This window comes from Sinocyclocheilus grahami, unplaced genomic scaffold (assembly GCF_001515645.1).
Source record: "Sinocyclocheilus grahami isolate Dianchi unplaced genomic scaffold, SAMN03320097.WGS_v1.1 scaffold335.1, whole genome shotgun sequence".
Lineage (NCBI taxonomy): Eukaryota > Metazoa > Chordata > Actinopteri > Cypriniformes > Cyprinidae > Sinocyclocheilus > Sinocyclocheilus grahami.
Window position 1 is genome coordinate 143,440 of NW_015505514.1, and position 13,996 is coordinate 157,435.

Below are 13,996 nucleotides of genomic sequence, written 5' to 3' on the forward strand. Positions count from 1 at the left end.
ATATATATATCTATATATTTACATTTAATAAACATGTATTTAATAAAATAGGTGTATTAAATATAAATGTAACTTTATATTCAGTATATGTGATTTTATTTTTTCAAAATATAAACAGATTTATCTTTAATATATATATACAATTGGTTAATTGAGCATATTGAAAAATAATTTAATTTTTGCTTGGAGCAACACAAGCAGATGTATAATTTTTGTGTATAATTTTAAATGTATATTTTTGTGTCAAATGCTTTATGAATTGTATGGTTTGGTCCCCAGATAACAGGCATCATCTTCAGCCTACAGGATCACGGTGAGGATCAGACATCATACACTCATATGCTGCTGGTAGTGCGCATGGCCACATGGAACCAGATCCTCGATCCATGGGTGTACATCCTGCTGCGCAAAGCTGTTCTGAAGAGACTGTTTCAGGTGGCGTTGAGACTTTGCAGTCCTCACTTGGACTTTCGGTTCCAGCGGCAGGGCAGCACTCTGAGGAGCTCCAGGATGGAGGCCAGCAGCTCAGTGATCAGCAGACCAGACTCCATCTGCCTGCACGGACCTTTCCTACCAGACACTGCCATCCAATCAGCTCACCTCCCCTGACGGCAGATATGAGACCTCCATTCACAGATATTTTATCATTACAGCAGAAAACAGACTGTTTCAGAGATCCATGCGATATCTCTCGTAGAGGGAATTTGCATTCATTTGAAAGTTCAGTCTGATGTCAACCACAGAGTGGTTTTCATTAGCAGAAGTACAATGTGTGAGAAAAATTCAAATACAAGTTTCCTGCGTACTGAATTTTAATCAACCTAAGACATGTGTTCAAATGAATAGCAAGGTCTAAACATGCTTTTGAAGGTTCGGTTTTATAGTCTGTTGCGTCAAGCAAGTGTGTTTTGAGACTTCAGCAATCCTCAGCTAATTTATTTGGTTAAATGTTTCAGACATGTATATACAGTATATATATATAAATGTGTGTATGAGGTGTTATGCATCCAATATACAGTGTGTTTGTCATCATGATGTTTGTATTTTATGATATCTACAGATTTTAAGAGTCTCGATTTGAAATGTAAACATTATCATTTGCTGCTGTAAAGAGCTGTTTTAATCCATAATACTGTATGTGTCAAAGCACTACAAAATATAAGCATGTCAAAATAAAGATACAACAATCATATGTTACATAATGTTTATGTTGTCTGTTATTACATTTTTAAAGTTTGTTCTATCTTATAGAAATTATAGTCACAGGACAAGTGAACAAGTAACCTGTCACATTTGTGACGAGTGGAATAACAGAATAAATATGCATAGATAGATAGATAGACAGACAGACAGACAGACAGACAGACAGATAGATAGATAGATAGATAGATAGATAGATAGATAGATAGATAGATAGATAGATAGATAGATAGATAGATAGATAGATAGATAGATAGATAGATAGATAGATAGATAATTATGTTTATATTTTTTTTTCCGCAAATGTCTGCATTCATACCATTCAATCAACAGGTTAGCTTTACGTTTCCATTATTTCAGCCCGAGCCGCTAGAGGGCAGCATCACTGCTGTTCGCCATTAAAACAGCAAAAACAACGTGACGCGATTAGTCTTTTAGACTGACCACTTCCGCCCTGTTCATTCAACGCGTGCTTCTCTGCGCAGCTGTGTTTATCAGGTCAGTAATGAGCAGCGTTATGTGTTTATGTGAAATGTACATCATTCAGGATGATTGGGTTGTATACAGTGTACTCGTCGGATGTGCTGTAAGCTAGTGGCTCCGCGCGCTGTGTTTGTTGTGATGTGATCGTGAGATGTGTGCGCGTGTAAGGCTGGAGTGGTGCGCTCGCTCTGATTGTGCACCGTCAGGATTTCTCTTTATTCTCCATCACTGCGACATGTGTGAGGGACAGAGACAGAGATACAGACGGAGAGGCCTGGAATATTCCTCAAACCGACGGCAAATGAGTTTTTACGACAACCTCCGACAGTGTTTTCCATCTCATGCTCCCTGACAGGCGCATCGGCAGTCATTCTCTCTGTTACTCCACAGCTCTGGAAACAAGAGCACACTGTGTGCTGGTGTAGTTACGATTAAAATGTTTCTGTGCCATTCTGTATTAAAGTAATAACCATATTTAGATTTATTTTAGACAGATAATGAAAATGTCTTTTCCAGGGAGTCCATAGTGTAATATAACAAAATATAATTGCAAGGCCTGGTAAAGGTGTGTGTGTGTGTGTGTGTGTGTGTGTGTGTGTGTGTGTGTGTGTGTGTGTGTGTGTGTGTGTGGGTCGGTCAAAGACGAGATGTGCCATTTTGTTGTCCACAATTAAATTTACAAAAATTATTTTATATACATAAAGCACGTTAAATGCAAGTAAAGTGTCTACTTTAATGTTTCAAATAACTTATTGAAACAAATGTGAAAATATAAAGTGACGTGACATGTGGCCAAGTATGGTGCATTTAACCCATCCAAAGTGCACACACACAGCAGTGCACACACACCCAGAGCAGTGGGCAGCCATTTTTTTTGCTGCGGCGCCTGGGGAGCAGTTGGGGCTTCGGTGCCTTGCTCAAGGGCACCTCAGTCGTGGTATTGAAGGTGTGAGAGAGCGCTGTACATTCACTCCCCCCACCTACAATCCCTGCCAGTATGAGACTCGAACCCGCAACCTTGGGTTATGAGTCCGACTCTTAACCATTAGGCCACGACTTCCCCACGTGTAATTATGGGTGAAATAATGTTCCTCCATTATTCAGCCTAACATATATTTATGTAATAATCAAAATTCTAAGTCCACAGCACAAATGTAACAGTAATGGCACAAAGGAACAATCTTTTTTGAAATCACTTGCCAGCTGATTGATGATAAAAACAATGATAGCCAATGAGAATCCATCCTGCTTTAAAGGGCTCGAGTGGCAGACGACAAAACTTCAAGAAATGCTGTATCGGTCTTCGTGTGAACAAGATATAGTGTATAGAATTTTTTTCTAGGTGGATGTTAAAGCATTTGGATAATAAAGGATTTGTTTGTTTCAGAAGTCAGTATGAATCAAGAGAAACTGGCTAAACTTCAAGCCCAGGTCCGGATAGGGGGCAAGGTAAGAAATATTATCAATGAACCCTGATCAATGATTATTTTGGATTTTTTTTTTTTCTTTCGTTGCTCAGTTTTGCCTCGTTTTCTACAGGGAACAGCACGCAGAAAGAAGAAGGTGGTGCACAGAACAGCAACGGCTGATGACAAGAAACTCCAGAGTTCATTAAAGAAGCTTGCGGTCAATAACATAGCTGGCATTGAAGAGGTAGATCAGTAGCTCTCCAGTCTTTCTTCACTGATTCCCTTCTGTCCTGTTCAGCGAGCATTGAGAATTCGATCTTGTTTTACAGGTGAATATGATTAAAGATGATGGCACCGTCATTCACTTCAATAACCCCAAAGTGCAGGCGTCTTTGTCTGCTAATACGTTCGCCATCACCGGCCACGCAGAGACCAAACAGCTTACGGAAATGCTCCCAGGAATCCTCAGTCAGCTCGGCGCTGACAGTCTCACAAGTCTGCGCAAACTCGCCGAGCAGTTTCCCAGACAGGGTGAGTAAAGAGGCGCTTTTGAAATAGGGGTGAGTTTAGTGTAGATGCTGACGTTGCTGTTTTGTTACTTTTCAAGTTCTCGACAACAAAGCTCCGAAAGCAGAAGATATCGATGAAGAAGATGATGATGTCCCAGGTATGAAGGTTTTTCTTTCGAGCGAGCTGTCAATTGCAATATGCAGATTTAAGTCATTTTATTCTCTCTTCACAGATCTTGTAGAGAACTTTGACGAGGCATCAAAGAACGAGGCAAACTGAACGTTGGGCCTTCAGTAACTGCTGTTCAGGGCAAAGTCTCCTGCAGGATTTTTAAATTAGAGTGACAGACATATCATTTCAACACTATCAGTGAAACCAGAGACTATTATATTATAAATTGGCTGTTTCAGATCCATGCCTGTCCTTTCTCCTGCATTGATACAGAAGGATGGATGGTTACATGAATGCTTAACGGTTATAAATCTTACCCACATTGCTAGTTGAAATGCTATAAATGCTATAAAAATTAGTCTTATTTTTTTCAGTTGATTAAATAAAAAATAAAGCTCATAAAACTTTTGTGTTGTGTTTTGCTTTTCTTGGAGATGCTTGAAGAGATTTGTCATGGGGTCTGTAGTGTCATTAAGCATATTATTATTATTATAAGAGTGTTAATAAATAACAATTTGGTCCCTCGATATTCTCTTTGCCACCGTGAAATTTTCTCAGTCTCTCCAAGTGTATAAATACGGCCGGGAAGTAAGAAAACACACATTCAAATGTATTCTCAAGTACTTCAATTTATCTTATATAAATCTTAATCTTATATAGGCATGTCGAGGGGAGTTTTCACCCTCTTAACCAATGAAGATAGGGGGACATACCCATACAGGATGTTTTTCCCAAGAACATGTGTTTTGTATAAAATCGCCACATATACAGAAAAACATATCCATATAAGGAATAGACTTCCTGGCGACGAATACTGAGAATACAGACGATTAGGGGTTAATTTTTCTTGTTCAGGCTTTCCAACAGTATCATACCGAGGCGGAGCCGAGCTGGGAGAGTCAACATGGGACATTTGAAAGAAAGATTTTTTATCAGTCGTTTTAACCTGATCTGGCCCTTTATCCCAATAAGGTTTAAATTTTTTCCACACAGTATATGATTGTTTCATATACTCATCGTCCCAAGACGGATCTCCCCAGCCGTCCTGTACCATCAATTTGGCTGCCTTCATATCTTTATCTTTGAACGAGCCATCACGAGGAAACGGATCTAATTGTACTTTGCCTTCCGACCAACCAGCCAAATTACTCAAATATGGTTCAGTATTAAACCCTTTATTGTTTCTGTACATCCAATCCCTTGGCAACTCGCCAAGAATTGGTTTGGAGATCGCCTGCCCCATCGGAGATCAAAGATGTCTCGTCAATTTTAGTGCACTTTTCACAATTTATAGAATGGCCAAACAAAACACAAAATAGAGACCGCGGTCTTATATTAACTTTTTGATATTTTGGCCAAAAGAAAGCTTTAAATTCTGTATTATTCATGAAATCACTTAAGAAACCGAGAACTTTCACGGCAAGAGTGAGCAATTAAAATCTTTCCCACTACTCTATTTTTCTGAAATAGATAGGTTAAACGGAAAGCTTCTCACTCTTCGTCCCACATATAAAATGTGAGGAAAACAGATTAATGCCAAATATGACACAATCAAATTGCAAACGAGAATAAATTCAATTTCTCTTACAGACAGGAAGAAAAATAAAAGTTTCTTACCTGTCTTTTTGAGAAATTCCGGAAGGACGAGCCCCCATTTGTTAATAAATAACAATTTGGTCCCTCGATATTCTCTTTGCCACCGTGAAATTTTCTCAGTCTCTCCAAGTGTATAAATACGGCCGGGAAGTAAGAAAACACACATTCAAATGTATTCTCAAGTACTTCAATTTATTCACAGAAATACAGATCTTATATAGGCATGTCGAGGGGAGTTTTCACCCTCTTAACCAATGAAGATAGGGGGACATACCCATACAGGATGTTTTTCCCAAGAACATGTGTTTTGTATAAAATCGCCACATATACAGAAAAACATATCCATATAAGGAATAGACTTCCTGGCGACGAATACTGAGAGGAGGAAGAGTGAGAGGGAGGAAAAGGAAAGGAGGGGTGAGGCATCTAAAGACAGAGAGTGTTTTCTAACAAAGAGTAAAATGTGTTTTCTCTTTGAAATGTTTAAAATGCTAACTAAGTTACACCAAAACACTATCGATAATTTTTACATTTATTTTTTTTCCTTTTTATGTATACAGAAATATAGCCGCATAGAAACTGCATGTTGTTGTTAAATATGTTAGCAAAGTCATAAATAAAGATGGTTAATGATCATTAAATCGGCAAATGCCGATATTCGCGCAAATGCAAACGTGGCGTGACGAGTTTGTTTGACCAACTTGAACTCGATGCGAAATCTGCATGCAGAAATCCTTCCCCTCAAGAAACTACCATTTGCATGAATTCCTGTTGAAATCGCTTGATTTTGCCCACAAAAATGAGCCGATACCTTAAACATAGCCTTTATTATTTGAATATGATCAAAAACATATTACCTTACTATTCATTTATTTATTTGACCCATGACCACTGTTTGCAAACTGGCTATATTTTTATTTCTTAAGTTTCAATAATCATAACATTTACAGTGCGTTACGAGGGGTTCACATTTACGTGTTCTTGGTGAATTGAGAACAGACATCTTATATGCTCAAGCAATAGAAATACCATGAAAACTACGTGTTATGTAACCCTCTGGTACTGTTTATTTATTGTTCACAGTCAAAAGTGGCCGAACACCTGAAATCTAATTTCTTTTTTTCCCCCCGTAAAATTAATGTAATATATTTTTGTTCAATAATATTTTTTATTTGCATTTTGAGATAATGGTACTAATTAATATTTATGCAATAATTATATTTTTTTCCCTAATTGAAAATAATAAAAAATTCTAATAGGCTATGTTTATATTAATTTTCAATTGTGGCAGTATTTCATGTTAAAATGGAGACAATGCCTTTAAAATCCCATTTTTGAAGGCAGATTAGTTCCATTTGGTGGGAGTAAAAAAAAGAAAAACATCTGAAATCCCATGGTTTAGCCACTAGATTCCTATAGAGCTCTAAATAAAAGGCTTATAAATATGCTTTCAGACATAAATACTTATTTTTATTAATTTGTGGATTTGGATATATATTTAGACATTCTCAAAGACAACTTTTTGTAAAGGTTTATTTATTTTGTATGATTTTTTTTGGTTGAAATGTTGGTTTGAAATGTCGGTTTTTGCATTCATTTTACTACAGTCAAACCTGAACACAAAGAAAGGCATTTTGTTACACATAAAATTCAACAAAAATGTAAAAAAAATTGAACAGGAATGCTTTGTGAGAGGTTAATCAATCTGATTTCTACCACTTATTTGAGTCTTCTGCCTCAATTTTGCCATATTGTTACAGCCACACCAGCTCATTTGTGTGTGTGTAATAGTGTGTTTGTGTGTGTGTGTGTGTGTACTGGTTTATATATCCTGGTGGGGACTTAAACCTGACTACACACAGACTCATGGGGACTCGTGTCACGGTGGGGACCTAAATTGTGGTCCCCACGGTTACAAAAGCTCATAAATCATACAGAATTAAAGGGGTCATATGATGCTTTTTAAAAGATCATTATTTTGTGTATTTGGTGTAACAGAATATGCTGACTTGAAAATCTGAAATTGCAGAAAGTTTCCTGTGAGGGGTAGGTTTAGGGGTAGGGTTGGTGTAGGGCAATAGAATATACGGTCTGTACAGTATAAAAACCATTACGCCTATGGAGAGTCCCCACAAGGATAGCTGACCAGACATGTGTGTGTCTATAATAGTGTGTTTGTGTGTGTAAGTGAGTGATATTTTAGAGTGTCACCCCTTCATTGCTGTGCACTTTTTGTCTGCATCGAATGATTTGTAGATTGTACACAAACACAATTCTCTGCATTTTCGCGTATTTCCCATTCATTTCCAATGGCGGTCATTTTTGACCACGACACAAGTGTGACTATTTTTTACGACCATTTAGCTATTTTTTTTGTGGTCACACAGTGACTGCAATAAAAGTCATCGAGTTTCGTACCATTCCGATAAAGTAGCGATTTTTATTATTTCAAACCGTTTTTTTTCCTGACTAAAATGACCGAACAACACCAGAGGGTTAATCATGTGAGATAAGGAGCAGCCCGAAGAGAACTGCCATTGCGTCCCTCTGACTTCTCAAGTGATTGCGACGCCCCTGAGAACGCGCGCGTCTCGAGCGCCGCCGTGCAGCCTCGCGCAGACCTCTGATGTCGAGCAGGAGTGCGCTGAGGTGGTGATGGGATACACAGATCCTGGTAATTACTTACCGTTATTATCTTTATTCCTTCATTGCATCACTATCGAGCGCTAAAACAATCTCTAGTTCTTGTGGGAGTTTTCGGGGTTTTGTTGAGATCATTATTGTAAGTGAGGATGTGGTCATTGGCTCTTGTTGGCGGTACTGTGTCGCATTGCTGTAGTCACCAGCAGCCACGGGCGAGAGTGATGTACATCAGCCGTATATGAACACATGTGCGGTGCCGCTAACCAAAAGAGATGCGGAATTACCGCAGGAACCTGTGTCCATGCAAACGCATCGAAGATGTTGTATGAAGGTTGCGGCGGCTCGTCTGCAATGCAGTGCTGCTGAGAGAATAACCGAACGCATATCCTCCCTGCGGTAACAGATGCTACACTAACTTTTTGGCCGACAATTTCGGAATAGACGGACAATAGGCGAAAACTATAATGCTGTGATGTTCTGACACTTCGTAGACTAGAACGCTCCCATAATTGATAGCGCGCGGCGCTTTCTGTGTCGCGTCGCGTCGCTTTCTAGTGTGTCGCGTCGCTGCCAGTGTAGATGGGGTGAGGCGACAAAGTCGGACTTCAAATCAGCAGTGCTTTTCAACACCCCCCCGCTGTTGTATTACTGTATCTGAATTTGTGTATTTAATTTACATTGAAATGCGTTAATGTTTGGATTTAGTTGCGTTCATGCATGTTTATGAATATGTGTATCTGCAAATGCACCCATGCAGACGAGTCATTCTGCCCACTCAGCAAATCCTCAGTGATGCAGGACCTGTGTCTGAGAGTGTGGCACACCATTAACTACAGTAGGCTACATCTCCAAAGAATATAAAATGCTGAAAGGAAGATACAATTGTTGTCACTCTATATTTCCTAGTAAGATGATATTTAAATGCTTGGTTTTATGATCACTGCTATGTTGTTTCAAAACATATAATGCAATGCAATACAATGATAATTGAAAGATGAATAAATGTGCGTTCCTTAAAAACCTGATGGATCATATTTGGACTCGCATTTTAACATGATTTTTCAAAAAAAAAGAATCTGGATAACAAGTAAACCGAAGTTGCTTCAGTCAAGTATGTTCATCTTAAAGGGTCATGAACCCCCAGACTACACTTTCTGAGATTTTAGCAGAGGTGTTTGTGTTGCACATCATAGAAGACAATGTTAGCATCCGATCATTTTAACTTTTGGAGAAAACTGGTTAATTTTAAGCTTATTTTGCTCTATTTTCCTTTTCCGGGTTTAAAATCTACATTGTGTTGACGTCACAATTTGTGACGTGGCAATGGACTAATAGTACATCGATGGCGCATCGATGTCTTAAATTATTCATGAGAAGATGCTTCTCTTAATTATTCACAAGAGCATGTGTTGGTTTGCTATGACAGACTTTTCAGAGTCTGTGGGATGACATTGCGCACAATAACTGAGAGACACGTTCATGGATCGAAGAAGAGTGTTTGTTTTTGCTTTGTAATAAGAGTTTGGCACAAACGCGATTCATTCACTTGGTGAGCATAACCGTTTTTACAGCTCTGTGACACAACCCGTCAAAAGGCTTATATAAACGCCACAGAATAAGCCTTAAAAGTTCTCAGAGGTGCAACAGCGCGTTCATATATATGTTTTCGATGCAGAGTGCAAATGGCTGTGCATTTATTTGTGTTTTTAACTCAATGGGAGCGAAATGAAACTGTCAGAACGCTAAGCTGTGTGTGTGTTGTCCCCCCTCTTCCCCCACCTCCGCTCCGTTGTGCACCACGCCCACTTTTTTAGCATTTTTTAAAGGGGTCATATGATGCTGCTAAAAAGAACATTATTTTGTGTATTTGGTGTAATGAAATGTGTTTATGCGGTTTAAGGTTCAAAAAACACATTATTTTCCACATACTGTACATTATTGTTTCTCTTCTATGCCCCGCCTTTCTGAAAAGCGTAGATTTTTACAAAGCTCATCGGTCTGAAAAAGTGAGGTGTGCTGTGATTTGCCAGCTATCCAGTGCGTTGTGATAGGCCGAATACCTCAAGCGTGTGACGGAAATGTTACGCCCCTCGCCATATTGTGATGATGCCCTGTCAGGCCGGAGCGATGATTCAAAAACAGGAAAACCCATTATAAACGAGGCATTCGTTGCATCCAGTGGAGACATAATTATGGATTATAATGACTTGTACTGTCTTTTTATGCGTTGTGTTGCATCGCGCCACGTAAACATAAAACCATGTCTGCATTTGTGATCGGAGAAATGACAAACAACAAGCACTACTCTACACTACCCAAAAAACTTGCTTTAAATATATAAAGTATAAAAACTCTTTAAATATAAAAAATTTACTTACAGTCTTTGAGTCCGAACAGCCGGCATTGTAGTCTACTCTCCCAGGATCAGGAAACATTCCTCCATAAAATGTGCTGCACACATCTGAATATTTGGGTTGAAGTGTTCTGGAACAGTGTTGTAAATAGTCGTGTCCATTTTTGGAAGGCCAAACAAAGTAGTTTCACTTTCACAACGAAACACAGCATCACACACGGCGGCCTTGAATGAGCAGAGGCCGGGGGATTCGACGAAGGAGCGTCCGGAGGGCTTGCGGCAACCACATGTGACGACCCCGGGCTGGACTCCTCTTCGTCCACGGTGAAAGCCGATCCGGCGATCCACAGCACAAAGTTGTAGTATTTCCTCAGCGACCAGCACGGCGGCGGCAACAATACTACAGCCAGAATAAAAGTTACGCTGCCTTTCTTTGCATGAACATTTGGGCGGCGTTATGCAAATCTTCCCACATAGTTTATGTAGACATGTGGGGGTGTGTTAGAATGAGCCATTTTAGGTAGGTGTGGCTGACTCTGAACTTTTATAAAGAATATCTCTTTGGATTTGAGACTTTAGTCTTTGCAACTTTACAGATCTTCTTTATGCACCAAGAGCTTGTAACACTCCAAAGAGAAAAGTTGACATATGACCCCTTTAAAACTGTGGTGAGAACTAACCAGTGCTGAAACGGGGGGTTTCAAAATACCCTTTAACCCTTTAACTAAGAATATAAAATGTATTTTTATGTTTACCCTATAAAGATCAGAAAAGATTTCACAGCAAAGAGACATGAACCACAAGCTAAAGGGGGACGTTTTTAGAATGGCATTTTACTTGCTAAAACGTATCAATCAGAAGATAGAAGCATGTGGTTGATTGAAATTGTAGGCTTTTGTAGGCTTTATAGGGTTAAAATAAAGAAAGCCAAGCGGCCCTGACAAATCTACTAGGCTGCTGGGAATTAATATATCTGACTCATCTTTTGCCAGGAATTTGTGCGGGCCACAGCGTGATGGTTTGAGGGTAAAACAAAGCTCCGGGTGGGCTAAAGTATGATCAGTAACCCTCTCACTTTGAGCTCCCTCCTCTGAGACTATGAGGCAAGCAGTAACCGCCACTCTCTCTGTGTGGAGTGAGAGGCGTTTCGGATACTCCACCCTCAAGGACTCCAGCGAGTCGCTGCTGGATGAGCGCAAGCTGAGGCCTGGTCTGAAGGAGGACTCTGTCATTGAAGAGAAAGAGCGGGCAGAGAATGAGCAGGAGCAGCTGGAGGCTGTGCTGGGACTTCCATCGTCTCCTGTGGAGGACTCCCACCAAATGGGCAGCACAGAGCCCTCGGACCCCACGCTAGACTGCAAGAAGAGTGGTGAGATGGAAGCGTCACTAGTGTCTGGCAGGAGGAAGAGTTCACTTGGTGCTTTGCCTATGCAGCGCTGCAGTTCCCTGGGCACTACAGCCCCGCAGTGGGTCCCTGATTCTCAGGCACCAGCATGCATGAAATGTGGATCCAAATTCTCCTTCACCAAAAGACGTCATCACTGCAGAGCATGTGGGAAGGTGAGAGATGCATGTGGAAATTTAAGTTTAAAGGGATAGTTTAATTATGTCATCATTTACTCATCCTAAATTTGCTCCAAACCTGTATGAGTTTCTTTCTTCTTCTGGACACAAAAGAAGATAATTTGAAGAATGTTGCTAACCAAACAGTTGTTGATCCCCATTGATTTCCACAGTATGAAAAAATATGTAATGGAAGTGGATGGCTACAAGCAATTGGTTATTTACCAACATTCTTCAATAGTACCAACAATAATACCAATAGTAATGTTGTTACGACACTGGAATTTCTAAATTCGATACGATACCTTGAAAAATATTGATATTTGATACCATTTTGAATACCATGGGGAAGAACTCCCAAAACATTAAGGGCATAAAATTTGAGATTTCTATTGAAAGAAAAAATATAATAAGGCTAGAACATTTGCATATGTTTATTTGAAATTTCTTAGAAAATTCTTTAGAGAGAAGTATAATTTTTTTCCCATTTTTACCGAAAATGGGGTGGTGTGAGCATTATGGAGCATTGATTCATACTGTAAGTCAGAGGGTGCCGTTGCGCAGAAACTCAAAATATGCCACATAAAAGTAATATAATATGTGACATTCCAGGAAATCCCTAATATGGACAAAGGCATCCAGCTGTATGGCTGAAACGGCACATTCACACGGGGTGTCCGCGTTAATGCTTAATTTACTTTGAATGGGTGACGTCATGCATTACCGAACTAAATTGTGGGTCCGTCGGCATCGTGTCACCAAAGCCACTAGAAGGCAAGCCTGCAACTTTTAGCCAAAAAAGCGTAATGGCTAATGCTAATGCTTCCGGTTTGCCAGTATGTGGGAAAGAAGACCAGAGGCCGTTATTTTTTTTAATGGATGTCAATGGAGGAGAGGCTTCACTACACTGAATAAACAGCTTTTTAGAGGAAACCGCTTATAATTTAATGGATCGACAGCCTATCAGCTAATCTCTAACATGTTTTACACTAAGCAATACTTTTGGATTGAACTATTTTTAGAGTTTACACTGAAAAAAATGCAGTTTTATAAGAGAAGTCACTGACTTTTTGCGACAGGTGGGATACAGCTTACGGCACTTCTCATACATTCCTATGGTATCCGTAAACGGCGATTGAGTGTCGCACAACTCTGACTGAAATTCAATGATGTCAAGGCTGTAATGTGATTGGTTATTAAGGCACACGTGATCCAAGTTGACCATTACGCTTTCTCCAATAGTAAGTAATACAGACCCTCTCATTTCCCTATAGTGAGACCATCTCTGCGTCACTGGCATTGCTCGCGGCAGAAGTTGAAAATTTCTCAACTTTTCAAGTGCCAATGGAGGCGTCAGCCAATCAGATTGCCTTATGCAAATAGCCTAGCTCAGGCACTGTTGTCACTATGATGATCGCGTCAGCACCAAGCTTCAGACACGCCCTCCGTCAAGTGTTGATGCCGACACCCCGTGTGAATGTACCATATAGTGATGGGAAGTTCGCATAATTTTACTGACTCGGATCTTTCAATCTCGTTCAGCCAAATTAACGAATCCTTTTTCAAGTCATTTCGTTCATTTCTGCAGAATATAGTTAAAATGTTACATGTTTATATCCAAATTCCCAACACATCTATTTACACAAGCATTGATCACATTATATAAAATATAATGCAGCCAAGACCAAATTATTACCTAGTTATTAGCAAGACCTAATGATTAAATGATTACCACATTCGTTATGGAAAAGAACCATCACAGAAATTCACAAATTTATAAATTGTAAGAAATAAAAAGCTATAAAGCTCAAATAAAAATTGAAACCAGAAAAATTACGTAACTGTAAGAGTAAAGAAACAAACTACGTGCTTGTTTGTAAGGAAGGTTGGGAATTATTAACTAATTTCTGTATCCATTGCTGCTCTCACGTCACGTGACAAAAGAACGAACGACTTGGACCCGAAGACTCGAGAGGCTCAGCAGAAGTGCACATCGAGGGTGCATAGTGGCCACAAAGAGGGCGCTTGCGAGCACCCATCTGAAAGCTAAAATGACGAATGGGACACT

The 13,996-nt window shown here is 39.6% G+C and overlaps 2 protein-coding genes and 1 long non-coding RNA gene across 3 annotated transcripts in view; 2 read left to right on the forward strand and 1 right to left on the reverse strand.

Annotated features, from left to right (window-relative positions):
- Positions 1–1,614: 1,614 nt before the first annotated feature.
- On the forward strand, positions 1,615–4,167 carry LOC107602783 (transcription factor BTF3 homolog 4). Its single transcript, XM_016295357.1, has 6 exons — positions 1,615–1,698; positions 3,071–3,132; positions 3,223–3,336; positions 3,422–3,623; positions 3,700–3,759; positions 3,835–4,167. Exons 2-6 carry the CDS (start codon positions 3,079–3,081, stop codon positions 3,879–3,881), a joined length of 477 nt encoding a protein of 158 aa, XP_016150843.1. The 5' UTR covers positions 1,615–1,698; positions 3,071–3,078; the 3' UTR covers positions 3,882–4,167.
- A 456-nt stretch (positions 4,168–4,623) lies between these two features.
- LOC107602784 (uncharacterized) lies at positions 4,624–5,485 on the reverse strand. The gene is made up of 2 exons (XR_001611070.1): positions 4,907–5,485; positions 4,624–4,724 (listed from the first exon to the last, which is right to left on the reverse strand). It is a non-coding gene; the product is annotated as an uncharacterized lncRNA (long non-coding RNA).
- Positions 5,486–7,989: 2,504 nt separating this feature from the next.
- LOC107602767 (zinc finger FYVE domain-containing protein 9-like) overlaps positions 7,990–13,996 on the forward strand; it is a 23,453-nt gene continuing 17,446 nt past the window's right edge. Inside the window, exons 1-2 of the mRNA XM_016295342.1 lie at positions 7,990–8,043; positions 11,358–11,773. Of these exons, the coding sequence (XP_016150828.1) occupies positions 11,464–11,773 (310 nt within the window). The 5' untranslated portion in view covers positions 7,990–8,043; positions 11,358–11,463. The remainder of the gene's footprint in view (positions 8,044–11,357; positions 11,774–13,996) is intronic.

Bases quoted from the DNA above. Each gene is read 5' to 3' on its own strand.
- LOC107602783 (XM_016295357.1), top strand. From the start codon at position 3,079: ATGAATCAAGAGAAACTGGCTAAACTTCAAGCCCAGGTCCGGATAGGG. The intron at 3,133-3,222 runs GTAAGAAATATT...CGTTTTCTACAG, and splicing joins AGGTCCGGATAGGGGGCAAG to GGAACAGCACGCAGAAAGAA. The intron at 3,624-3,699 runs GTGAGTAAAGAG...TTACTTTTCAAG, and splicing joins CGAGCAGTTTCCCAGACAGG to TTCTCGACAACAAAGCTCCG.